This window comes from Ovis aries, chromosome 19, assembly GCF_016772045.2.
Source record: "Ovis aries strain OAR_USU_Benz2616 breed Rambouillet chromosome 19, ARS-UI_Ramb_v3.0, whole genome shotgun sequence".
Classification (NCBI taxonomy): Eukaryota; Metazoa; Chordata; class Mammalia; order Artiodactyla; family Bovidae; genus Ovis; species Ovis aries.
This window is the reverse complement of record NC_056072.1, coordinates 51,984,610-52,012,116: the sequence shown is the minus strand read 5'-3', so window position 1 is coordinate 52,012,116 and position 27,507 is coordinate 51,984,610. Positions and strand designations below refer to the sequence as shown.

Sequence of the window (27,507 nt, the reverse complement as noted above, 5' to 3'; positions counted from 1 at the left end):
CGAGTCTGTTTCAGTGCCTCCTGTATCACAGTGCAGTTCTTACCCTTTCTTCCCACTCTTCTTCCGGGATTCTGTGGGTGTCGGGGGCGGAGGGGAAGGTGAATGTTTCCTTTTTCGAGCATTAGCTGATGCTTTTCTATCTCTTCTCTCTGGACTTCTGACTGGCTAGGAAGAAGGAAATGGAAATAAATATCAGCCAGCTTTGCTGACGTCTCAGTTTCCATAAATCCTTGTCCAAAACTAAGATTTCACAAAGAAGATGTCAAAGCTACTAGCTCAGAGTAAATGAAAGGCACAATATAAAGCATCCTGGACCATCAGCAGCCAGAAGACTTTCCCTACCTTCCAGGTGACACACCATCAATAGACATGTAAGAACCACCCCACAGGTATTCAAACTTTGCTACAGAACAGACATGCTCAAACCCCATACAACTAAAAACTGTTCCTGTTCAAATTCTGTGTTTCGGGAAGGTGGGGGAGGAGTAGGGAAGAGAAGGGACGGGAAACATTTACAATAACCACTGGAAAAAACATGAAACACAAGCTATTAAATCAATGAAATACAAAGACTGGCTGAATAACCATGTGAAAGAGTACCAGAAACTACTCCTAGTTCATCATTAAAAGAAACAGAAGAGATGACTCAAAAGAAGTAAAATTTAATAAGCCTGCAATTTTTTATTTAAAAGCCAACCCACAGGAGTAAAACTATTCCTGTTTGCAGATGACATGATCTTACATATGGAAAAAGAATCCACAAAAACACTATCAGAGCTAATAAATGAGCTCAGTAGAGTTGTAACATGGGCTTTCCTGGTAGCTCAGCTGAAAAGAATCGACCTGCAATGTAGGAGACACTGGTCTGATTCCTGGCTCGGGAAGATCCCCTGGAGAAGGGATAGGCTACCCATTCCAGTATTCTTGGGCTTCCCTGATGGCTCAGACAGTAAAATCCACCTGTAATCCGGGAGACCTAGGTTCGATCCCTGGGTTGGGAAGATCCCCTGGAGGAGGGCATGGCAACCTACTCCAGTACTGTTGCCTGGAGAATTCCCATGGACAGAGGAGCCTGGCAGGCTATAGTCCATGGCGTCACAAAGAATCGGACGTGACTGAAAACTAAGCACAGCACAGAGTTGTAAGATACACTGATAAATCAACACACAAAAGTCAGTCTGTAGGTGATAATTATCCACTTAAAAGAACAGATCATAATAAAGACAAGACACCTAAAATGATCCAAAGTATTGTATCTGAGGTTAAAAAAAGAATCAGAGATTAAAACATCAATTAAACATCAATGTCCTCTGGTACCCTCATACCCCTTACCACTATCCATTTCCTTTCAGAAGCTCTGTAGCATCAAAGTCAGAATGTGGATTATCTTACAGGCGATCAAAGAAGTTTTTGTTTGTGTGTGGCCACAACCAAGTGACATACAGGATCTTAATTCCTCAATGAGAGACTGAACCCATTCCTTCTGCAGTGGAAGCACGGTGCCTTAACCACTGGACCACTGGACCACTGGAAAAATCCCCTGATCAGAGAAGTTTTAAAGAAAATCTAAACCACATATCTCTGATTATATAGCCTGAAGTTAAAGTTTTGAAGGGGGATATTAGTTTTTATATAATCCCCCCTAAAATAAGTGAATAAACAACCTAAATCTGAGCAGGAGTAGATCTGAATATGCCAATTCAATAATGTAGTTATTTTCAGTAACAAAAGACTCGGCTTGAACTACATTAAGGAGAAACAAATCCATAAACATATAAGTGAAATGGCTGAATGGCATTGCTGACTCAATGGACATGAGTTTGAACAAACCCAGGGAGACAGTGAAAGACAGAGAAGCATGGTGTGCTGCAGTTCATGGGGGTGCAAAGAATAGGACGTGACTCAGCAAATGAACACCAACAACTTAAGTGGGGGAAGAGTAAAATTTAAAAAAAAATTTAAGTCAAATGACAAAGAAAATAGGAATTTAAAAGATATGAAAAAGACTCAACTTTTAAATATTTTCTTAAAGAATCTTCAGTGTGTGACAAACAGTTTTAGTAAGAAAGTCTCAGGGCTGAAAAAAGGTACAAAAGAACTGTATGTTCTAAATTATGTTTTAAATGTATTATGTCTCAAGATTTTTTTCAGAAAACTAAAATACAAGACAAAAAGCAAAAGTGTTAAGTGTCCCCAGCAAAATAGACTCCTGGACTCACAGGTATCCATCTGAAAATGTCACAACCCAACACGAACACACATCAGCCTTCTTCTCAGTCTCAAGTGTTTCTCTAGTGACACACCCACTTCTAAACTTTTACCTTACAAGGAAACATGGATAAATATTTAAGTGGCTTAAAGATTAAGTGTTAACTGCCAAGTTCAGCCGCCTCAAAAGAGAACTGAGCTATAACTTTTGAGACCTTTAAAGCCTACATTTTATTGTGCATGCTAATTCACTTCAGTCATCTCTAACTCTGTGCAATCCTAGACCGTAGCCCACCAGGCTCCTCTGTTCATGAGGTTCTCCAGGCAAGAATACTGGAGTGGGTTGCTACACCCTCCTCCAAGGGATCTTCCCCACCCAGAGATAGAACCTGCGTCTCTTACATCTCCTGCATTGGCAGGAGGTTTCTTTACCACTAGTGCTACCTGGGAAGCCCAACAAAGTCATTAAAAAATATTAAAACTAAACTAGTTTTCCTGTGGAAAATGATATTTAGCTTACAAAATTCATACTCAAGATCTAGAAACCAAAATCAGTTGTACCACCTTACATACTGCATGACCCACTTTAAACCTTAATGACTCTCTGAGACTGTCATGCTCCTTTTTGGGAGATGCCAGCTCCTGAAATGGTCATTATGGTCATTTAGTAACTTTTTATATACACCTGATGGCTGATGACCCTTGCTTTGTACATTAGTTTATTAATAAGATTTGATAAGATACAGGCCAGGGAAGAAAACATCAAGAGAAAAAAAATGGTGCCAAACCAAATACCTCTTCATTCTTTGTTGAAATTCGCTGACGAAAACTCACGGGCTTCCTGTTCTCATCCACCTCATAATCCTCCTCATTCATCCATTCATTGAAAACATCAGTGTCCAAAATCCATTTTGCATGAACCTAAAATCACATCAAAGCATGAAGAGCTACGTAAATAATAAATTGCTACAGTTTTAAAGTACTCAAAATGAAACAAGCTGATTTATTATACTTAAAGCTTTAACTACATATAGTTTAAAAATATAAGACTACTAACGACACGAGTGGCAACTTAACCATGTCTAATTTTTATTCCATGTCTTTGTGTAAACAGTAAAATAGCATCACAAGTTTTGTGTGCACTGAGGTTTTGATAATCAAGACCCTTAAAGTTTATGATCATGTCCTCTTTTATTTCATTTCATTAAGATATAACTGAAAAATAAAAGTGAAGGCGTTTAAGGTGTACACTGTGATTTGACATGTGTACCCTTTGTGACGGATTCCCTGCCCCAGTGAATCCATCACCGCACATACTTGTATCACGTGTGTGTTAGTATGAACATAAGAGAACATTTAAGTCTACTCAGCAAATTTCAAGTCTAAAATACACTGCTTTCAACTTTTTTCATATTTGACATTAGCTCTTCAGACCTAATTCATCTTGCAGTGAAAACTGGTATTCCTATTTCTCTTACTCCCCAATCCTTGGCATCCACTTTTCCACTGTTTCTAGGAGTAAATTTTGTATTCCACATATGTGATACCATATGGTATTCGTATTTCACTATGTGGTTCATTTCACTAATCGCTGCATCTTTATCTTCAAAAAAATCAGTGAGAAAAACATTCAAAAACAGAAGGCCCAAGATAATCATTTCCTTATGCATAAAGGATGTGTCTATATTTATACATTCAATAACATTCTAAGTAATTACAAAAGATAAATTTTAGTTAAATTTCAAATGTCACAGCATTTGAAAATTTAATAGTTTTTCAAAGTACTGAAAAGAATATATATATTTTAAAAGCAGAGCGGAAGATTCACATTGTACATTCTTTACTATCCAGCAGACCTTGGTAGAATTCTCTTGAGAAAGTATGTTAGGACAGTAGGGACACTAACAATAATCTGTGCCAGCCATCCTGCTGAACACCTTACAAACAATATGATCTCATTTAATCCCTCTAAAGCAATGCAGGTTAGCCTCTCCAGTTTTCCAATGAGCAAAAGCGACAGTGTCAGCAAGCTGCCCAATTACTTACCCTACTAGAGAGAAAACTTAGGCTTGCACTGAGTTCTGCCTAAGCTCTTAAACGACTATGCTCTATTAATCTTTCTCATAAAAATACCTTCGCCTCAGAATAATATTAATAGGTTGTATAATCTTACTTAAAACCAGCCCAGTTTCCTTACCTATAAAATGATACTGTGGTAAACTGCTATCAAGCCCAGTTCTAAACTTGTGATTTAGTGTATTAAGTTCTAAACATCTATGCAGAGTACATCATGCGAAATGCTGGGCTGGATGAAGCACAAGCTGGATCAAGGTTTCCAGGAGAAATATCAATAACCTCAGATATGCAGATGACACCACCCTTGTGGCAGAAAGTGAAGAGGAACTGAAGAGCCTCTTGATGAAAGTAAAAGAGAAGACTGAATAAGTTGGCTTAAAACTCAATATTCTATGTAAGTTCACTTTCTTTTCAAGTTTTCAATGAGAGAATGGTTTGGATATAACCTCTTCAGTTACATTTAAAGGTAGTTTTTGTTGTTGTTTTTTAAAATCATCTTCCCTGAAGATAATGGGACAACACAAATATAGAGGGAATTGACATTCTTTACTGCGAGGCCAGATAGTGAACATTTTAGGCTTGCAAGCCATATGTTCTCCAGGTCTATTCAACTCTGCTGCTACAGTGTGAAATCAGCCACAGAATATATATAAATGAATGGGTTTGGTGATCTAATAAAATTTTACATGCAAAAACAGGTGCCTTTAATTTACCCAGGAGGATACAATTTGCCAATTTTTGTCAAAGGGAAACATAGTTTTATCCAATTGACACTCCATATACCAGATTTAGTAGAGGAAAACATTTCAAAATGTATAATTACTATAGATTATTCTGAGATGATCAGTGAAATCTGAAGAGAAGTATACAACTTTACTGATATAAAAGATCTAAATAAATAGGGAGATAAATTGCTTCCACAAATTGAGACACTCAATACTGTAAAGACGTCAGTTCTCTCCAAGTTGTTCTATAGTTTAAATGTAATTCCAATCAAAACTTCAATGAGTTTAATATGGACCTCAACAAACTGATTCTTAACTTTATACAAAAGTGCAAAGACCCAAGAGACTCCTGAAGAAAAAAGTGGGAGTACTACTCAGAACAAATCAAATAATTAAACTTCGTAACTGTCAAGAAACAAACCACAGCTTGTATAAAAGCTTACTTTTGACAGAAATGGCATGGATCATTGGGAGACAAATCCAGGTTCAATATCTTCCCACCCTGAACGGAGAGCTGACCTAACACCACATCAAGAAGAAATCTTTCCTACATCGTAACACGTTAAAAAATTAAAGCTCTATACACAAAATGCAAAACTAAAGAGTAATTTTTAAAGATGATATAGGAAAATATCAAGATGACCTCAGTAGCAAAAAAACAAAAAGCTAAGCTTACTAGGAAAATCTATTTTTAACACAAGTAATGATGACATAACCATGCATGTTCTTATGCAGAATATCTAAATAACATCCACAAAGAAAAAGACAATGCAATGGAAAAAAGCAGGAGGCAGAAACAAGCACTTCATAGAAGAAACACCGGAAGCCAAAGAATTCATGAAAAGGTGACAAAGCTATTTGCCACAGATGTAGAAAACAAGCACACGGTTACCATGGGAGGAAGGGGGAGACTGACATGGACACACCACTATACGTAACACAGGTAATAAGCACCTATTGGATGACACAGGGAACTCTGCTCAATACTCCGTAATGACCTATATGGAACCAGAATCTAAGAAAGACTGGATAGATGTATAACTGATACATACTCTGCTGTACAGAAGAACACAATCCTGAAAATCAACTATGCTCCAATACAAATTTATTTTTAAAAAATGACCAGGTCAAGCGGCAACAATGAAATATGAACAGTAGACTAAAATACCTAAAGACCCATTCCATATGCATCTTTACCTCAAATGATTTGGAAAAAATATTTATATGCAAGTATCAAATATAAATAGTAACTCAAAAAGGGAGTAAAATGTTAACAGGCAACTGTGGATAATGGGTATTCAGGTATGCCATATACTATTCTTTTTCTTACAACTTTTCTGTAAGTTTGAATCATTTCCAAATTAAAAGTTTATTTACAACAAAAAGTAATTTTTGCTAACTCCATATGGAATCTAAAGCTCAAAGGCTATCTCTCTGAAGGTCACACAATTGGAAACAGGCTGAACCAGGTCTAAAATATAACACTTTGATCCAATTCCAAGTGTTGCTTATCCTATATAAAAGTCAATAAAAATCATGTAAAATCACTCATGGAAAACAGAGCTACCTGTAAAAATACTAGGACAGGGACATTACAAAAAGAGTTTGGAACATCTTTTGTCCCAGAAAGTACGAGGTATGCAAAAATGAATCAAACAGTGCCAGAAGATCACAGGAGGCAGCCTAAAGGAGTTTCCACTGGCCAAATTCAGATAATTCATCAAAAGCGAGGAGCACTGTCAGTGTTCTGTGAGTGCCCGCAGAGCGCAGACACATGAAGGAGAAGGGGGGACCTGTCCCTACTGCGAAATGCCACCTGCAGACAGACAGCATCATTCGCAGGAACTACTCATCAACGAGCAAACCTTCAGACAGAAATTCAATTTTTAAAAAAGGGTATTTCTGCACTCTCAAAGTTTTCCCCTATAAAATATCTTAAATGTTGATGAGAAAAATGGTAATGTTACAGTGAGAAAAGCAGGCAGACAGTATCTTAACAAACAATCCAACTTATCAGCCATAATGGGGAAAATGGACAATAGGAGATGCCCAGTATGATGCACGGAGGAGGATACAGTATTAGGTATGGAATACTGCAGCCCAAGTGCATAGTTTGAACATAATAATGAGGAAACATACAAACTAAAATTCAAGGACATTCTAGAACTGTAACAACAACTAACCTACGTATTTCAAAAATGACAATGTCACAGAAGAAAAAATAAAACAGCTGAAAGTTTCAGATTAAAATAGAATAGAGATGTAACAACTAAATGTAATGTGTAATCCTGAATTGGATCCTGTATCAGGGTAAAAACTTAAATATACTATAAAGCCTACTGTATCAATGGGACAATTCGTGAAAATGGAATACAGGCCCTGTATCAGATAATACATTATTTCAATAATAAGAGGGGAATCTGGAAGAATATAAAACAGTGCTTTGCTTTGTACTATTCTTGCAACTTTCAAAATTTCCACATTAAAAGCTGAAAACATTATAATAGAAATGAACAGTAAGACAAGTCTATATAAAGTCATGCAAGCACTGCTCCTAGCCTTCCTAAATGACATCAACAATGTTCAACTCCACTTCTAACACTCCTTTCTCAATATCTCAAATTGCAATCTAACTTGCTTTCAGGTGTCCTCAAACATCATTGCAGACATCTAATCTAAGACCTGGATAATGAGGTCTTCAAGACCATAGGTATCTCTTAATAGGATGATAAGAAAGGTCATCACTCTGCATTTATCTCTTTAAAACACGGTTGTTGAGAACACCTAAGAAGAGCTATTAACTTATGAAACAGTAAATTTTGTTTTTACTTTTTAAAAAATTCTGTTTTAAAAAAGATCTCGTACCTTCCATGGTTTTTCTGGAATCGGTGGATCTTCAATTTCTGCATCAACATCATTACTATGGACCCAAGTATCATAGCTATAAAAAAAAAAAAATGGAAAAAGAAATTAGAACCCAAATTCATTCACTTTGATCTAGAGGTAAAAACACATTTTAGAAATACTGTTAGGATCCAGTAATAGCAAATTATCACCTTCTTTTGTCTCTAACACTCTAACAAGAAAACTCTCCTGCAGAGGTCTACAGTAATCTTCACGTCGTGATACCCAAAGGTTAAGCCTCTGTGCACAGAATTTTAACATGTTAACCACTCCTCAAAGGATGTCCCTTACTTGTCCTCTAAGACAGAGCTATTATCTGGCACTCCTTCTGGACACTAGCCTCTCCTCGGTCTCTATGGCTAGTTTCTCCTCTCCTCCCAAACTTCTTTAACACTGAAGCCCCAAGTTTCACTTTCTGGAATAATCCCGCACCTATTCAATCCCTTGATGACCATCTCATGCAGTTTCACGGCTTCAGACATACCCTGATGACTTGAAATCTTGTATCTGCCTATCTGTCCTCTTCTCTGAACTCGGGACTCATAAATTCAATCGCCAATTCTACATCTCTCACTATACGTCAGATAAAGCTGCCAAACCTAATACACTCAGAAGTCAACATATAATGCCATCCCAACCCCAACATGACCTAGCAAAAAATCCCAATTCCATTTTTCTTGTTGTTATGGGCCCAAATCCTTGGACGATATCCTTGACTTCACTCTCAATTACCCCTATCATCAAATTATCAACAACTTCTACCACTTCTACCTTCAAATTGTGTCTGGAATCTATCTAACTTCTCACACTTCCACTCTGGGGCAAAGCCCTTGGGATTCCATTTTTCACAGAACAAGCAGAGCAGTTTCTTTTAAAAGCTGTCAGTCCATACCACTCACTGTTTAAAACCTTCCAACTTGCACTGAACTCAAGAGTTAAGTCAAAATCCTTACACTGGTTTGCCAAGGCTTCATGATCTGGTCCTATGACTTCATCTCCTAGAACTCCCTCTCACTCATGTTATACTCAACCCACAAGGGCTTTAGTAATGTGCTTTAAATACACCAAGCGGGGGGTCCCTTCATACCCTTTATATATGCTCCTCACTACCCATATATCCATCTAGCTCACTCCCTCCTATCTTCAAATGTCTCTGTTCAATGGTTCTCTTATTAGTTAAATCCAACACACTGATATAAATTACTCTCCTCCCCCACTACAATTTTTAAATAAGAATAAAATTACCTGCCAAGTTACCTACTTTATCAATGCTCCTATATTGGCCAATAAATCATTATAGAACAAAGTCATAACTAAATGAAATATAAATACGGTAACAAGCACTGGCTGGCTTTAGCCACTTCTCAAAAGTTAGTTCAAAAGCATTTGGAACAAGTATAGCTCAACATGCCTATAAATAGCACTGTGGTAAGTTTTCTAGGAACATTTAAACATGAACTGGAGGAAAAAAGTTCTTCTGCCAAATAATTAACAGGTAAAGATTATGATGGTGATTAAAACTTACATTCTTTAAGTCTTAGTGAGAAAATGCTGCCCAAGAAGTGAGGGCACAAACTAAGTTACTAAAGACAGTGAACTAACAAGGTCCCTTGGGAAGATAAGACATGAGCTAGCCATTCCAATCTATTTGATATATAAACAAAAGGCTAGCAAAAAGGCTAACATGTCTTATAAAGTGTTAACTATAAAATTCGTTTCAATCCTATGCTTTACGGAGCTTGTCATAAATTTGAGTTTCCACCTAAGTGTTTCAAACTCCAATAGTTCCTGTGATAGTTCTTGTAAGTTTAATAGTGCCGTGAATACCTAAAGCCTTGAGATAAGAAATGTTCTCTAGAAAGAATTTACCTAAATATTATTTAAAAAAAAAATGTTAGTTCATGTAAAGTGGTCAATTATAGTTCAGAAAAGGTTGACAAGCAAGCTAACTTCATCTTGGTTCTAATTAACTCAACTTGTATAAAAACTGTTCTTTAAATTTTTAAGATAACCAAAAAATGTATTTCTCTCCAAAAAAATATATTTGCAAGTTAAATAAAGTCACTCAAACAGATTAACTTAAAAACACCACATAACCAAGACATTATGTCTCCAGATGAAGAACCCATACCTATGCAGGTTTTGTTCCTTTCCTAAACTGAAATAGATTCTGATCAACTCTAGGCCCAGAGAATGGAGAAACATTCAAACACATCACAGTGACGCCATAAAAAATCCCAGTGTGGTAAAATCTGCATGACAAACAACCCAATTTCTTGAGTAATACACTGTAAGGAGGGGTGAAGACACAGGGAGAACCCACAGGGAGAACTGAAAAATACTTAAGAAATAAATCGACACAAGATGTGTTTAAATTCTAACAAACATCAATCTTATCAATTAATCAAATGTACGTGTCTCAATGATTTGACATTAAGGAATTCCCTGAAATTTTTTAGGTTTGACACTGGCTTTGTGCTTATTTCTTAAACAACAACAACAACTACTTATCTTTCAGAAATGCATACTAAAATATTTATAACGGAAATATTGAAATGATGTCTTGGATTTGCTCACAAAAATGTGGTAGCAAAGGTTAAAAATGGATGTGGATACAGGTGAAAGACGACTGGTCTAACATGAAAAACCCACAACAGAGTCTGTTCACTTGACAAAAGGGAAATGAACACGTGAACAGCTCTGCCACAGGCTGAAGATAAAGGACATGAAAGGTTATCCTTTGTCTACATTCCCTCTATGCAGCCATAATATTAAATAACAAGAGCCACTATTTTTACTGACATAGGTTCTTGTTTATAACATTAATTCACATTTAGATACTGAAATACAGTATGAGTTATGATACATGCTTCATTTTATACATAATTTAATCCTTAATAAAGAATCCATAAACTGAAAAATAAAATGACTTATTTTTTAATAAAATGGCCTATTTTTAAAAAATAAATAAAACTAACAAGTCATTAAAATATCCAGAATAAATATTCATTTCCTAAAGGAAACAAATCCAAATTAGCAGTCAGTATTAGACTGATTACTGAAAGACTGTCTTGACAAACACAGCAAACTTATCAGTTTAAGATAAATAAAGCCTGTGAACTCCACTGAACTCAATAAACACAAAAGTCAGTAAGAGAATACTCAACAGAACTGAGTTCAATGACTAAAACAAATCAACAAAATTGTTACTACTCAGAAAGCAAAACTGTATATATATAACTGACGAAACTGTTTATATACCAGGTCTAAGGACATTTCACCATTACCTGTCAGGGTAAAACCCCCAGTGCACCAACACCTGCTTGTCTTTTCTCATCACAGGTCTCAACCACTCTTCTGAAAGGGAAAAAGAGAAAAAATTTTAGTCAATCTGACAGAAGAGATGAATCAACTATTTCTTGAACTTAATTTCTACCTAGAGTTTTTGGTTTGCTAGAAGCTCCTCCAAAAATTCCTTATTAAGGGGAGGTTTTTCAGTGGTTATTCAGACTTATTAGATTCCAGGTCTATTATCCATCACTCTTGATAAAACCAACTGTCTACTTCAGTAAAATACTACCCCCCACCTGCCTATTTGTCGCCAGATCCACCCAAATCAAGACCACTATGTTCTTTACAGCTTCCTTTCCCACACAGAAGCTCTCCTTCATTTTTCTGGTAAGCTTTGCAATCATGACACATCTTTCTATGTGTAAGCCATGCTTCAGCTCCTTGACGAAGGTTTTACCAATTGCTCTTTTCCCTCCAGATTCACTTTCTCTGGTATCCTACAGCACTTCATAGTGCAATATCAGAAGTTTTAGCAATAATACTTGATTATATGTGAATGACTTCCTGTTAATTTAGCCCGCCCAACAAGAGTGTAAACAATGACCTAGTGTAGATACCTTCAAGTTTCCTGAACAAAGAGATGCACATGTATATAATAAGATGATTCTTCTTGATTTAATCATAGCGGAATCATATCTGCATTTCAGTACTTGTTATGATTCCTTTGGTAGCTTAGAAAATTCTGGTAGCTTAAAAAACTCATTTCCAGTACTAAAAAGGAACTAATGAGATGATAAGGCCCTTGAATCTGACATAACAGCAGAACAGAAAAACCAAATGAAATCAGCTAAGTAAAACTGGCTTCTCATTGCCAACATCAACAGGAAATAGCCCCAGCTTCACTGACTAATACCATGAAGTCCACAAACCTATAGGACAGGTTTCTGTCTCAACTAATTCAGTGTTAATGGGAAACCAGCATACTCTGAAAGCCTGGGCACCCACAAATCAGAGTTCACTCAATGGCTTGATGCAGCAACAGCAAACTTGTCTACGGCAGACAGACACTAGAGAGAGTAAGAGATTATAATTTCCTGAAAGAGAAACTAGCAAAGCTCTCTGAGAAATCATATACTCAAGCCCAGAAACTGTCTGATGGATGCCAGGTCTCAAGCTGAGCTGATCTGTGCAAGTCTTTGCCTATATCAAGCCAGGCCATAAAGACCGAGAGATGCAGCTCTTTATCCAAATGCACAAAACACAGCAGGAAAAAAAAATACAGGAAGTAAAAGGGAAAAAGGTCCAATCAAAGGAATGAAATGAATCGATCGTAAAGAAACATCTATGGATTACCTGACAAATTCAAAATTATCATTTTAAAGAAGCTCAAAGTACTACATGAGAACACACTTAAAACAACTAAACAAAACTAGGAAAACAACGTATGAACAAAATAAGAATAATCAACAAAGAGATTCTGGAGTTTAAGATTATAAGAATGAAACTGAAAAATTCTCTAGAGGGGTTCAACATCAGACTTGGCCAATCAGAAGAAAGAAAGCAAACTCAAAAACTGGTGGTTTGAGGATACATGTATATGTATAATGGAATCCCTCTGCTGTACACTTTCCAATATAAAATTTCAAAAGTTCTTAAAAACTATAGTCATTTAAAATTATCAAGTCAGAGAACAAAAAAAATTAAGAACAGATATGAAAGCCTAAGGGGCTTTTCTATCTAAATAATTTATTTTGAACAATATTTAGTCTGTTTTCCTCTTCTAAACAGTATCTCAATTTTTTAAAATTCTCTTTTCTTCTCTGAGGAAGTACACATTCTTTCTGCTAAAAGCTGTAATTCGACCCATGTTCTTAAACCAATCCCTTTATTCCTACCAGGTCTTAACTCAACTATGTGCTCTGCCCAGAAATATACTGTAAAGCCACCAATGAAAGACACAACCGAAACCATCTCTGATGTCTTTTCCCTGCCATAAATTCTGGGGCAATGGTGATCTTCCACCAACTCCACAACTTGCTCTCATTTGCAAGTTACTGAAATTTCATTCTCAAAGGTTATCAATTATTTCCTGATTGACCAAATGCCTTATATCAGGCTTTACTTTCTTGTAGAAAAATTCCACTGCCCACTGCTTGTATTTGGAAATGTTTTCCTTATCTTCCATTGACTGTTAAAGATATGGACCATCCTGGTTTGCCACTTGACTCATCTCCTGTGCTCTCCTGATATGTGGACTTATCACAGACAGTGGTTACACATGCCCTCCTCCAGCGATTTGAGACCTTCCCAATGGATCCTGTTCTCTAACCAGCTTCCTTGTATCAGGTATCCCAGGAATAGGCTCCCAGGAAAATTCTACTACTACAGCCAATAGCTACATGTTTTTCTTCACCAAACCATCAAAATTTGTTTACCCTCTGCTTCACTCACCAAATAAAAACAAAACTCTTTAAATCAGACTCATGTTCTCTGACCTACTCACTCTTATTCCCACTGTCCTGATACACAGTCAAACTCTGCCACTTCATTTTCCTCCAATTTCATAATTTATTACCTTGATGGTTTTATTTTGTGCCCCCTTTAGCATACCATATTCAAAATATTACTAATATCTTAAATATCACCTTTTATTTTAAACTTAAGTAATCTATATAAAAGACATACTGCATTTGCAAGAGTTTTACAACACGGTTGTAATGTGCTGTGGCTGGTATTGTTATCATCTACAGTTACCTAAAACGGTATATGTAATAAACCCAACACAGAGCTTTGCTGAGAGTCAAGATTTACTTGTCAGCTTCTCTAAGGTAAATCCTATAGTGTGAAGAAGCATATCTTACATTAAAAAATAGCTTCCAATATATTAAAATTAAAATGCTATCTCCTAACAATTACTGTAACTACTGACAGCAACATACCAAACAACCATCAGTATGTAGTAATCAAGGTTGTGTTAAACAAAGGAGAAAAACAAACTAGCATGAATAAGAAATCTAGATGTAACAATTACAGTTCAAATCTTTTGTAAAAGGTAATTTTTTTCAAAAAGTTCATAAGCTAAAAGTTCCACACCAGCTTTACTGGAGGAGAGTTAGCCAACAATAGAATGCTATATACACAGCTAATTCACCACCTCCATCTAGTGGAAACCAACTGCTATTACCTAAAAGGATAAAAATCTGAGAAACCACCAATTAAACCAGGAAGGCAGAGAGAGGTTTCACGCTTTATAGAAGTATCATAATCACAGAGCTAAAATTATGACTGCTACAAAACCAAATCAAGATTTCTGCATCAAAACGGATAATGAAAAGACCTAAATGTCATAGCTAAACTATAAAACTCTTAGAAGAAAGACAAGTGTAAAACTTCGTGACTCTAGATTTAGAAAATGGTTTCCTACATTTGACACCAAAAGCACGAGCAAGCAAGCAACCAATCTAACCTCTTACAACTGTAGCATCTGTTGGATCTGTAGTGATGCCCCCTTCCATTCTTGACATTCTTCTTTCTCTTTCTGTCGCTTATATGCCACATGATTTTGTCTTATTAGCTTTTTCTAAGAACCGTTTCTGACACTGCTCATCATCTTGCTATTACTGCTTTCTAGTTCATTACGTTTTGCCCTTGCCTTTGTTTCTCTTAAATTCTTGAGATAAATTTCTTGTGAACCACTGAATTTTCAGTCTTTTTTCCTAATACATCCATTTAAAGATAAAATTTCCCTCTGAGCATAGCTTCGCTGCATCCTACAAAATTTAATGTTCTCACACTTTATTATTCACTTCATAATTATTCAGCTGCAAAGTTTTCCCATTTCCATTATAGTTTCTTCTTTGACCCATGCATGGATTATACGGCAATATGTTTCTTAACTTCCAAGCATACAAGGATTATCTGGTAATTTTTGTTATTGACTTCTAGCATAACTGCACTGGTCAGGAATAAACACTCAGCATGGGGTAATTAGTCATTCAAATCTGATATAATTTGACTTTTCATATAGATGTCCTAAAGGGATATGATGTGCTTACCAGAGATTTGATCCCTATAAGAGATTTCTCAATCTAAGTTAGTTAACCTGGTTGATTAACTCACAGCTTGTTTCCCAACTTTCCAACCTTTGAAAGAATGGTTAGCACAAATCTTTGTAAAAGGTACAAAATCAGTTTTCATAGGTCTAATGAACTCTGGCCAATGACAAAATTAACTTTCATGACAGTCAAGTTAAAGATCAAAATCTGAATCACTACAAATTCACCAAACTAAAATATTGCTGAGGGGCCCTGTTTAGGCAGTAAGCCAATCTTCCAAGAGATATTCCTCTATCTTGCAATTTCTCTTAATTTTCAGAACACAAGAGGTACGGCAAACATTAACAAAGTTAGTATATAAGGCTGGCCTAGACTTAACCACCAGATAATGATTACCAACAAAGAAATAAGTCTAATGATTAGAAAACTGGATGTCACAGAGTTAGCTTGCTAATCATAACTCAGCAAAAATTAAAAACCCCTATGAACTTAAATTACCGATTAAATTTATTTGATACTTAAAAGTCTCTTATCTTTAGAAAGCTGGCTATATTGTTTAAACCACTTGAGATAATTTAAAAATCTAGTGAAATATAGTTTCTTAGTTCATAACCAAAAACTAACTTACCATCCTCTTGTGAGGAAGGATATGGATAAACGTGGTGGGAAGCTTTTGACTTCTCATCAGTAAATGTTCCCTGGAAAGCAAATGAACAAGTAATGTAAAAATAAAACATATGACAAATAAACTATGAGATGCCAGATGCAAACTGCCTGGGAATTACAGGGGCACTGTTCTACATCTTAAATTTAACAGCACTTTTTTAAGACTACAACATCTTTATTATTTTTAGTCAAGGAAAGGGATAGTGATTAACAAGAAGAAACAAAAATTATCTGTAGACAGTTTTTATTTTGTATAGGAAAATAATGCTAATTTATTAGCTAGCTCTTGGCTAATTCTCTTCAGAACTCTCTCTCTGGGTAACTTTATCAGTAATTTGAATACCTTCAACTAATTTTGCAAGCTATCTGGAAGTCATCACAAATTATCAATGTTACCTGAAGTGAATCAATTCAAGTTTAAGGCCATGAGTCATAAGCTAGGGCCACATACATACAAGATGGACATCTGACTTCACTCCAGTATGTATGTATGCTACTGCTGCTGCTGCTAAGTCGCTTCAGTCGTATCCGACTCTGCACGACCCCATAGACGGCAGCCCATCAGGCTCCGCCATCCCTGAGATTCTCCAGGCAAGAACACTGGAGTGGACTGCCATTTCCTTCTCCAATGGATGAAAGTGAAAAGTGAAAGTGAAGTCGCTCAGTCGCGACCCCATGGATGCTACTGCTGTCTTAAGTCAATGATAGAATGCTGAAGTCAAGTTCTGGCTAAGCCACAGCTAGAATACCACATATAGTCTAGAACATGACATGGAAGTCATCTATTTTTATTTTATTATTATTATTTGGGGGGTGGGGGGAACGTACAGGATGCAGGATCTTAGTTCCCCAACCAGGGATAGAACCCATGCTCCCTGCATTGGGATCCCAGAATCTTAACCACTGAACCACCAGGGAAGTCCCATGACTTGAAGTCACTTACACACAAAAAACGCTCACTCTTGGGACTTCACTGGTGGCCCAGTGGCCAAGACTCTGTGCTCCCAGTGCAGGGGGCCTGGGTTCAATCCCTGGTCAGGGAGCTAGATCCCATACACTTCAACTACAGATCCCACATGCTGCACCCAAGATCCAACTTGGCCAAATAAATAAATGCTTTTTAAAAAATGCTTATTATAGAAACCATAAAAATGACAAGAAGTCTTAAAATCAGGTATAAGTAGCACATTAACATACTACCTAATTTTGTCTTTGACAATGAGTATTTACTAAATATCCCAATCAGAAAGCACTATAATGCAATTTCCAATGAAGGAAACTGTAAGCCTCTCAGACTCAGGGCCATCTAAGAATGACTCTTGCGCTTGTGCATGCAGAGTCGTGCCCAGCTCTTGGCAACCCCGTGGACTGCAGGCCACTGGGCTCCTCTCTCTATGGAACTTTCCGGACAAGAATACTGGAATGGGCTGCCATTTCCTACTCCAGGGGATCTTCCTGGCCCACGGATCAAACCTGTATCTTCTGCATGGGCAGGCAGATTCTCTACCACTGACCCATGTAAAGATGAAATAGCCACCAAAGAAGGCAAAGAATTCACAATCATCAGAAGCATCAGAGCACACTTCTAACAGCCGGAGGAAAGGTTAAAGAGGGAATGTCAGCAACTAATGTGCGAGGCAGCAGTCGGAAGAACATACTACTGAGGACTCTGGCCTCTAGAGTCCATCAGACAGGCCTGGGTTTGCACCCTAGCGCTACCTTGCACTTCTTAACATGACATGGGGCAAGTACCCAATGTTTTTGTGCTTCAGTGTCTTCTGTGAAATTAAGTTGTAACAAAACGTTTCTTACAAGAATTTTGTTAGGACTAGGTTAACAGACACAATGAGCTAAGAACAGTGACACGCACACTGTAAGTGATCAATCAATAGAGTTATTAGAGCATTTTAAATGCTTGAGCAAAAGCCTGATCATCTGATCTTAGTATTACTTTCACAGAATGTTAGGGAAGAGATCTTGAAACCAGGAAGCTCTTTTTATCTCTCTGGAGGTTATCCTTAGAAAACAATCACCGAGTCAGATTTCCTAAGAACTATGACACCTAAATGTTCAACATTAAATTGCAGGAAAACATATAAACTTTTCCCAGGATGATTTCAGAGCAATAAGAGTGTATAATTTTAGCTTGAAAGCAGAAACCCACTGGTTAACTTGTTCCATTTATGCCCTCTAACATTCCACCTGTAATTAGGATACATTTGGCAGTCACTCCAAAAAAGAATCTAAAAGAAAAAAGGTTAAGTGACTTGTTCAAAGTCATAATACTAGTTAAAAAAAAAAGAATTCCATTTCAGACTGCTTGATCTAAAGCCACCTTCCTATCACTCTTCTCTTTTGTACAGATGTTATAGGTAAGAAAAAGACTGTTCTAAATTGCCAATTTTTAGAAGTACAATATCAGAGGGATTTCCCTGGTGGTCCACTGGTTAAGAGTCTGCTTCCACTGCAGGGGGCACAGGTTTGACAACTTGGTTGGGGAACTAAGATCCTGTATGCTGCACATTGCAGCCAAAAAATTAAAAAAGAAAATATAGGTGGCCATTTTCAACTCTGTGGTGATCTAAATGGTAAGGAAATCTAAAAAACAGGGGATACATGTATATGTGGGCTTTCCTAGTGGCTCAGCACTAAAGAATCGACCTGCCAATGCAGCAGACATGGGTTCCATCTCTGGGTTGGGAAGATCCCCTGGAGGAGGAAATGACAAACCCACTCTAGTATTCTTGCCTGGGATATCCCACGGACAGAGGAGTGTAGTGGGCTACAATCCATGGAGTCGCAAGAGTCAGACACAACTTGGCAAGTAAATAACAATATCGTGTATATGTACAGCTGATTCACTCTGCTATATAGCAGAAACTAACGCAACATTGTAAAACAATTATACTCTAATAAAAATTAATTTTAAAAAAGCAGTATTAGGAATATTTGCTTTGAGAACTTAATAGACAACTTTAATAAATGCTAAAATATAATTCAACCAGCAATTTCTCTTGCAGCAGGAAAAAAATAAACAGATATTTCATGAGGTTTCTCAACCAATTCCAACGTGGTAAAACTTTGTCATTCAAGTGATGTTGCTTCAAAAAATTATCTTGAGTGTCCTCAGCTAGTTTACCATGACAAAGATCTGCTTACAGTTTAGCCACTATGTAGTCACAGACCTATACATGCATAAATACCCAAGGTCTTCACCACAATAAAGTTAGAGAAAGGAACTGAAGATGTGAGAAGATAGCACTGGTACATGTAAACCAAGGGAAGGGAAGTTTGTGGAGAAAACAGAATCTTCCAGTCATTTTTTTCAAAGCTACAAATATAAATACAATCCATATAATGGGAGAAAGGCAGGTTTACTTGAAGTAATATTCGACCTTCTCCTACCAATAACTGTGTCACCAGCTCTCACTGTTTGACTTTGTAATTACAAGGAGGCACAGTACACTGGTCTCTTTAACTCTAAAAAGACATATTTCATTGTAAGACTGTTATGAATCCACACCAATGACTTTCTTAAATGCTACTCCAGGAAACAGCCATGTATCAAATCATCACATTGGACACCTTCAATTTATAATGTTATGTATCAATTATATCTCAATAACGCTAGTGGAAAAATGCTATTCTAGGCTAAGAACTGGAGGCAAGGGGAGAGAGAAGAAAACTTGGGACTATAAGAACCCAAAGAGAGGAACTTTCACTTTATGCACATATATATAGAAATCAAAAGATATAATTTATAGCTGAGATTCACAAGAATTCTATATACACAATGTTTCTGAAGTATATTGAAGTATCATGTATATTACCTGATGTCGTTTGATTATATCTTTCAATTTGTTAGCCAACTTCAGATCAATGTCTGGAATGAGGTAGATGTTGGGTCTGGCCAGACAATTGCTCTGAGGGAAAAAGAAGACATTTCCAAATTCTGAGTTTTGAAATAACGTCACATTATTTATCCATTTACCTTAATGACAAAAGTTGGCACTCAAAGCCATACTGCTTAAAATAGGAAGACATACTTTGCTGCAGCATGTAACAGCTTTATTTCAATACAAAACCCAGGTGTTCAGCAGGCTTCTTAATGCCATTCACTGATCAAAAAACTGCTAAGACTCATGACCTAGAGAAATTCATTATACTTTTCATTAAGGCATTATACTGATAAATTAATCCTAGTCAATTTTACCTGGACTCGAGAGTCTAAGTCTCATGTAGCATTTTTACCTAACCTGGGGGTGGAGGGATGCCCATTTTGGTTTCTCATTTAATTTACTTAAAATATAAAAACTGATTATAGTTCTCCCATTTCTAATCTTATGAATAGCAATGATTAAAACATGCATATTAACTCCCCAAATCATCACCAAAAATTAGCCAAGATACAAAAACTGCTCAGTTATTTCTCTTAGTTAAGAGCCCATGAGAAAAGTTTCAGGAATTAAATTTATGATAATACCCAGCAGAATTGCCAGTCGCCTCTCCCCACGAAGGTTAATTCAGTGATTATTAAAAATTACTTATTAGTAAAAACACTAAGAAAGAAAAGAAAATTAAGTGTTCTCTTCTCCAAGTTATAATCTAGTTGGGGAAATAAGATTTCTATTTATGGTACAACCATGAAGGTACAACGGAGAAGGAAGTGGCACCCCACTCAAGTACTCTTGCCTGGAAAATCCCATGGACGGAGGAGCCTGGTAGGCTGCAGTCCATGGGGTCACAAAGAGTCGGACACGACTGAGCGACTTCACTTTCACTTTTCACTTTCATGTATTGGAGAAGGAAATGGCAACCCACTCCAGTGTTTTTGCCTGGAAAATCCCAGGGACAGCAGAGCCTGGTGGGCTGCTGTCTATGGGGTCGCACAGAGTCAGACATGACTGAAGCAACTTACCAGCATGAAACAAATCCAAAGAAAATGACTGTATAAACAAAGGACTATTAGGATGAAAGAATGTTCATATTAAATATGAAAGATCTAAATAATGGATTAGTGAAATTACTAAAGAAAATATTATGAATTATTTACCATGTTTAAGAAAAATATTTGTAAGTGACAGAGTCATGACATAGTCATACCTTATAGCTCTAATCCCCAAAAATCATAAAAATAATACAATAATACATTTCAGGAAACTTTTCTCTCTTTGATCTTTGAGCTAGAATAAAGCCAATCTTAGAATTAAAAGCATATTAAAGGAAAAAATTTTAACAATCAAATTTTCTGAGTTACCTGAACCAATGTTTTTTCAATGTTCATAAACATTTCAACATTACGATCCATTCGGGATGGATTCTGCAGATCAAACCTCCGCCTGTAAGCAAAAAATCATTAGTTAATTTGTCTCCTACCTAAAACAAAAGTGAAAACTTGGTTTTAGTACCCAATACAAATGAGCTCAAAAGGTCTGGATACTAAAATAGCACTCTACAAAATGTGTAACATATTTTCTTGGCAGTATGAGAAATCAGTGTCAACACCATCATAAAACATTACATTTAATGATATTCAATCTACTCCAGTCAAAATGAACTACCAAATTCAAGAAGCATCCCCCGTTTTCTGTAAATCTAAGATATTTTACATCATATATAAAAGTAATCCACAGATCCAAAGGCAGTGAACTACTATACCATTCTCCAAGTATATGGAAAGTCTGTCTACTTTATCTATGCCTAAAAGTCATCTGTTCAAAGTCAAGAGTGTCTATAAGGCTCTAACTACTACTGTCCCAAATGTGGTAAAATTCATCTATTTACCTACACTTCAACTCCTTCCAGAATGTTTCTTTATCTAAGTACCTAAGCATAACATGTTACTGTTGTCTTTACCTATTCTTAGTAATTTCCAGAGATTCAGTTCAGTCATGTCCTGACTCTTTCCGACCCCATGGACTGCAACATGCCAGGCTTCCCAGTCCATCACCAACTCCTGGAGCTTGCTCAAACTCATGTCCATTGAGTCAGTGATGTCATCCAACCATTTCATCCTCTGTCATCCCCTTCTTCAATCTTCCCTCCCACCTTCAATCTTTCCCAGCATCAGGGTCTGGAATTCCACCACCTTCACTAGCTTTGTTCACAGTGATGATTCCTAAGGCCCACTTGACTTCACATCCAGGATGTCTGGCTCTAGGTGAGAGATCACACCATCGTGGTTATCTGGGTCATGAAGATCTTTTTTGTATAGTTCTTCTGTGTATTCTTGCCACCTCTTCTTAGAATCTTCTGTTTCTGTTTCAGGTCCATACTGTCTTTATTGTGCTCATCTTTGCATGAAGGGTTCCCTTGGTATCACTAATTTTCCTGAAGAGACCTCTAATCTTTCCCATTCTATTATTTTCTCCTAAATACTTTGGTTGGGATAAAGCCTTTTCTCCAGGAGGAAGAGGGGGCAACAGAGGATGGGATGGTTGGATGGCATCATCAACTCAATGGACATGAGTCTGAGCAAACTCTGGAGCATAGTGAAGAACAGGGAGGCCTGATGTGCTGCAGTCCAGGGGATCACAATGAGTCAGACATGACTGAGTGGCTGAACAACAGAACATAATACAATTCTACAAGTCAGCCTGTTTTTATTTTTTTTGAATGTAGTGTTTTCAGGAAAAGAAGAGTGAGAAAGAAAATCAGAAATGTTTTAAGAAGCTTAAGAGGCAGGCTTCCCTGGTGGCTCAGTGGTGAAGAATTCAAGGCCAATGAGGGAGATGTGGGTTCAATCCCTGTCCATGAAGATCCACATGCTGCGGAACAACTAAGCCCATGCATCACAACTACTGGGCCCGTGCTCTAGAGTCTGCAAGTCACAACTATGGTGCGGTGTGCCACAACTAGAGTGGCCCCTGCTCTCCGCAACTAGAGAAAAGCCCACACAGCAACGAAGACCCAGCAGAGCCAAATATTTAAAAAATTACTTAAAAAAGAGACTTAAGAGAGTCATATGAACCAACTGTAGTGTATGAATCTTGCTTGGATACTGATTAAAACAAAATATAAAAAATATCTGTTCCAGAAAAATAAACGACCCAATCAAAAAATGGGCCAAAGAACTAAATAGACACTTCTCCAAAGAAGACATACGGATGGCTAACAAACACATGAAAAGATGCTCAACATCACTCATTATTAGAGAAATGCAAATCAAAACCACAATGAGGTACCACTTCACACCAGTCAGAATGGCTGCGATCCAAAAATCTGTAAGCAATAAATGCTGGAGAGGGTGTGGAGAAAAGGGAACCCTCCTACACTGTTGGTGGGAATGCAAACTAGTACAGCCACTATGGAGAACAGTGTGGAGATTCCTTAAAAATTGCAAATAGAACTACTGTATGACCCAGCAATCCCACTTCTGGGCATACACACCGAGAAACCAGAATTGAAAGAGACACATGTACCCCAATGTTCATCGCAGCACTGTTTATAATAGCCAGGACATGGAAACAACCTAGATGTCCATCAGCAGATGAATGGATAAGAAAGCTGTGGTACATATACACAATGGAGTATTACTCAGCTGTAAAAAAGAATTCATTTGAATCAGTTCTGATGAGATGGATGAAACTGGAACCGATTATACAGAGTGAAGTAAGCCAGAAAGAAAAACACCAATACAATATACTAACACATATATATGGAATTTAGGAAGATGGCAGTGACGACCCTGTATGCAAGACAGGAAAAAGACACAGATGTGTATAACGGACTTTTGGACTCAGAGGGAGAGGGAGAAGATGGGTTGATTTGGGAGAATGGCACTCTAACATGTATACTATCATGTAAGAATTGAATCGCCAGTCTATGTCTGACGCAGGATACAGCATGCTTGGGGCTGGTGCATGGGGATGACCCAGAGAGATGTTATGGGGAGGGAAGTGGGAGGGGGGTTCATGTTTGGGAACGCATGTAAGAATTAAAGATTTTAAAATTTAAAAAATAAAAAACTATTTAAAAAAAAATATATCTGTGAGATTATCAGGGAAACAAACACTAAGTGGATAGTACTTAACAATACTGAAAAATTACTGATAATTTTCTTGGCTGTGATAATGGTACTATTATCATGCTTTCTTAAAATCTAATTTTTTTAATCATGCCATGCAGCATGCAGGATCTTAATTCCTCAACCAGGGATTGAACCATGCCCCCTGCCTCGGGTGCAAAGTCTTAACTACTGGACTGCCAAGAAAACCTCTAAAATCTAATTTTAGAAATACACAGAAGCATTTACAGATGAAATTCTAAAAAGCAGAAGATGCATGACTAGAAATAATTCACTGTATTAGTCTTTCTTCTTTTATGTATAATTTATATTTTCCATCATAATAAACCAAAATGGCTTGCCAAACAGTAATTTGATAACACATTAAAGCTTTTCTGAATCTACAGTATAAGTAAGCAAAAGTACATATATGAATATTCAGAAAAACTAAACAAAAGAAAACAGATAAATACAGTATAACCTTTACTTGAAATATTTTATCTGACTTATTTTTAAATTACCAAGAGTATTTAAACTTTACTTTTTAAATTATGCAAAGATGCTCAAACCTGTCCAAAAGGGAAATGTAAATTAAACTAAAATTATAAAACCTTTTTCAAAATCTATCACAAATTGCTAGGATGAAAAGATGGAAGTAATACAAATAAATACAACTGCTGGCCAGCGAAAGGGGGAAAGGTACACTTTTAATACATTCTGGTTGGACAATCCATCAGTACAATTTTGTTTGAAGATTTGCCAATTGTTTGAATTATGTTTCATGTTATTTCAACCTGAGTATCTTAATTCCTTATGATCTCATCTGAGTCAGCAGCATAATCAAGATGACAAGCCACTATTCAAGTGCCCAAATGGGTGGACAGTTATTAAGATATGCACTGTCGGAACATAAGTGATCCACTCAGTGCAAGTGTGTAAATCACAGGAGACAAGGGAAGGTGTGTACTGCAACTGGTTTATAACTGTACTCGAAAGAGGATAATTCTACTATAATCTGAGAAGATTTGGAAAAATTATTACTCTTCATTCCTCTTAAAAAGTCTGTAACTCCATCCTTTACTTCTTTGTTGGCCTGATATTTAAGCCATAGATGATTTATTTCACGTAGCCTTCTAAACCACCTGAAATCTTTTCAGATAAAAATATTTCATTGTATTGATACACTAAATAAGCAAGTTTCATAATGACTTAGGAAGTCATTTCACTTTGAGACTCTTCCCTTACACACATCACAGCAAAACGTGCAAATAAATAAAAAAAACTTACCATCCCTGTTCATTTTTGTATTTGTAAGCAGCCCCAAGAATGTGACACAAGGTGCCTCCAGCTTTGAAATCCATGAAACATTTTGCCTAAAAGATGATACAAGTTACACATGAGATAAATAAAAACTTCTGACAATTACTCCTGTCTGAACTCTAAGCTTTGTAAGTAAGTGCAAGCTCATTTGTGTCTGACTCCTTGCAATCCCATGGGCAGTAGCACACTCCTCTGTTCATGGGATTTCCAAGGCAAGTATACTGGAGTGGATTGCTATTTCCTCCTAAAAGGGATCTTCCCAACCCAGGGATTGAACCTGCATTAACAGGTGGATTCTTTACCACTGAACCACCTGGGAAGTCTAAGCTTTATGTAAACTCAAAATTATAAACAACTCCTAATTCAGTAAGTTCCTTACTTTTTTGGAACAAACTGAGGCACAAAAAAATGTTTAAGTGAACAGTCTATGAAAAAGAAGACTGACTTACAAAAGATACATCAAATTTTTTCAGCAGAAAACATTAATGGACAAATTAATGATATACTACTAACTCCACTGGTAAATTTCAATTTCAATTTAAAAAATTAAATAAAATTCAAATTTTAAAATGTATAATAAGAAGTATCAAGCCAACTTCACTGATGAACATAGATGCAAAAATCCTCAACAAAAGACAAGCAAACTGAATCCAACAGTACGTTAAGATCATACACCATGATCCAGTGGGATTTATCTCAGAAATACACAAGGGTTTTCTAGTATCCATAAATGAATCAACATGATACATAATAACAAACTGAAGAAATCATATTATCATCCCAACAGATTCAGAAAATGCTTTTGATAAAATCCAACATCCATTTATGATTTAAAAAAAAAAAAACCACACACAATCTCCAGAAAGTGGGCACAAAGGGAACATATCTCAACATAATAAAGGCCATATATGACAAACCCACAGCTAACATCATACTCAATGGTAAAAAACTGAAAGCATTCCTTTAAAGATCAGGAACAAGACAAGGATACCCACTGATACCACTCTTCTTCAACACAGTCTTGGAAGTCCTAGACACAGCAGTCAGAGAAGGAAAAGAAATAGAAGGAATCCAAATTGGAAAGGAAGAAATAAAACTATCTTCAGATGACATGATACTATACTTAGAAAATCCTAGACACTACCAGAAAACTACTAGAGCTCATCAATGAATTTGGCAAAAGTGCAGAATACAAAATTAATATACAGAAATCTGTTGCATTTCTATACATTAACAACAAAAGATCAGAAAGAGAAATTAAGGAAACAACCCAACTTACCAACATAACAAAAGAGTAAAATACCCAGGAATAAACCTACCTAAAGAGGCAAAAAATTTGTACTCTGAAAACTGTAAGATGCTAACAGATGAAACTAAAGATGACCCCAGCGGATGAAAAGATATACCATGTTCTCAGTATTGTCAAAATGACATCACTACCCAAGGTAATCAAGCTTCAGTGAAATCCCTGTCAAATGACCAATGATGTTTTTCACAGAACTCGAAGAAAAAAATTTTTTTACTTGTATGGAAAAACAAAAGACCTTTAACAGCCAAAATAATCTTGAGAAAGAAGAACAGAGCTGGAGGGATCGTACTCCCTGACTTCAGATTATACTATGAAGCCACAGTAATTTTAACAGTATAGTACTGGCCCCAAAACAGACACAGATAACAGAACAGGACAGAAAGCCCAAAAGACAAACCTACGCACTTATGGTCAATTAATCTGTGACAAAGGAGGAAAGCATATACAATGGAGAAAAGATGGTCTCTTTAATAAGTGGTGCTGGGAAAACTGGACAGCTACATGTAAAAGAATAAAATTAGAACATTCTCTAACATCATATACAAAAATAAACTGAGAATGCATTAAAGACTTAAAAATTAACAAATGGGACCTAATTAAACTTAAAAGTTTTTGCACAACAAAGAAAACCATAAACAAAATGAAAAGACAACCAACAGAATGGGAGAAAATATTTACAAATGATGCAACTCAAACAAGGGATTAATTTCCAAAATAGACCAACAGCTTACACAGCTGTTTTAAAAAACAACCAACCAACAATCCGATAAAAGAAAAAAATGGGCAGAAAATCTAAATAGACATTTCTCCAAAGAAGACATACAGATGGGTGACAGGAAAATGAAGATCGCAAATTATTAAAAGAAATGCAAATCAAATCAAGGAATGATGCTGAAGCTGAAGCTCCAATACTTTGGCCTCCTGATGCGAAGAGCTGGTTCACTAGAA

The 27,507-nt window shown here is 36.6% G+C and overlaps 1 protein-coding gene across 2 annotated transcripts in view; it reads right to left on the bottom strand.

Moving 5' to 3' along the window:
• The window catches only part of SMARCC1 (SWI/SNF related, matrix associated, actin dependent regulator of chromatin subfamily c member 1), a 123,730-nt gene that overhangs the window by 83,299 nt on the left and 12,924 nt on the right, over positions 1 to 27,507 (bottom strand). For both annotated transcript variants that reach the window (XM_027957707.3, XM_042236316.2), the window contains exons 3-10: positions 25,218 to 25,303; positions 21,183 to 21,264; positions 19,756 to 19,848; positions 15,888 to 15,957; positions 11,201 to 11,270; positions 7,875 to 7,950; positions 3,004 to 3,129; positions 44 to 165 (exon numbers count right to left, since the gene is read on the bottom strand). In XM_027957707.3, coding sequence (XP_027813508.1) covers positions 44 to 165; positions 3,004 to 3,129; positions 7,875 to 7,950; positions 11,201 to 11,270; positions 15,888 to 15,957; positions 19,756 to 19,848; positions 21,183 to 21,264; positions 25,218 to 25,303 — 725 coding nt within the window. The remainder of the gene's footprint in view (positions 1 to 43; positions 166 to 3,003; positions 3,130 to 7,874; positions 7,951 to 11,200; positions 11,271 to 15,887; positions 15,958 to 19,755; positions 19,849 to 21,182; positions 21,265 to 25,217; positions 25,304 to 27,507) is intronic.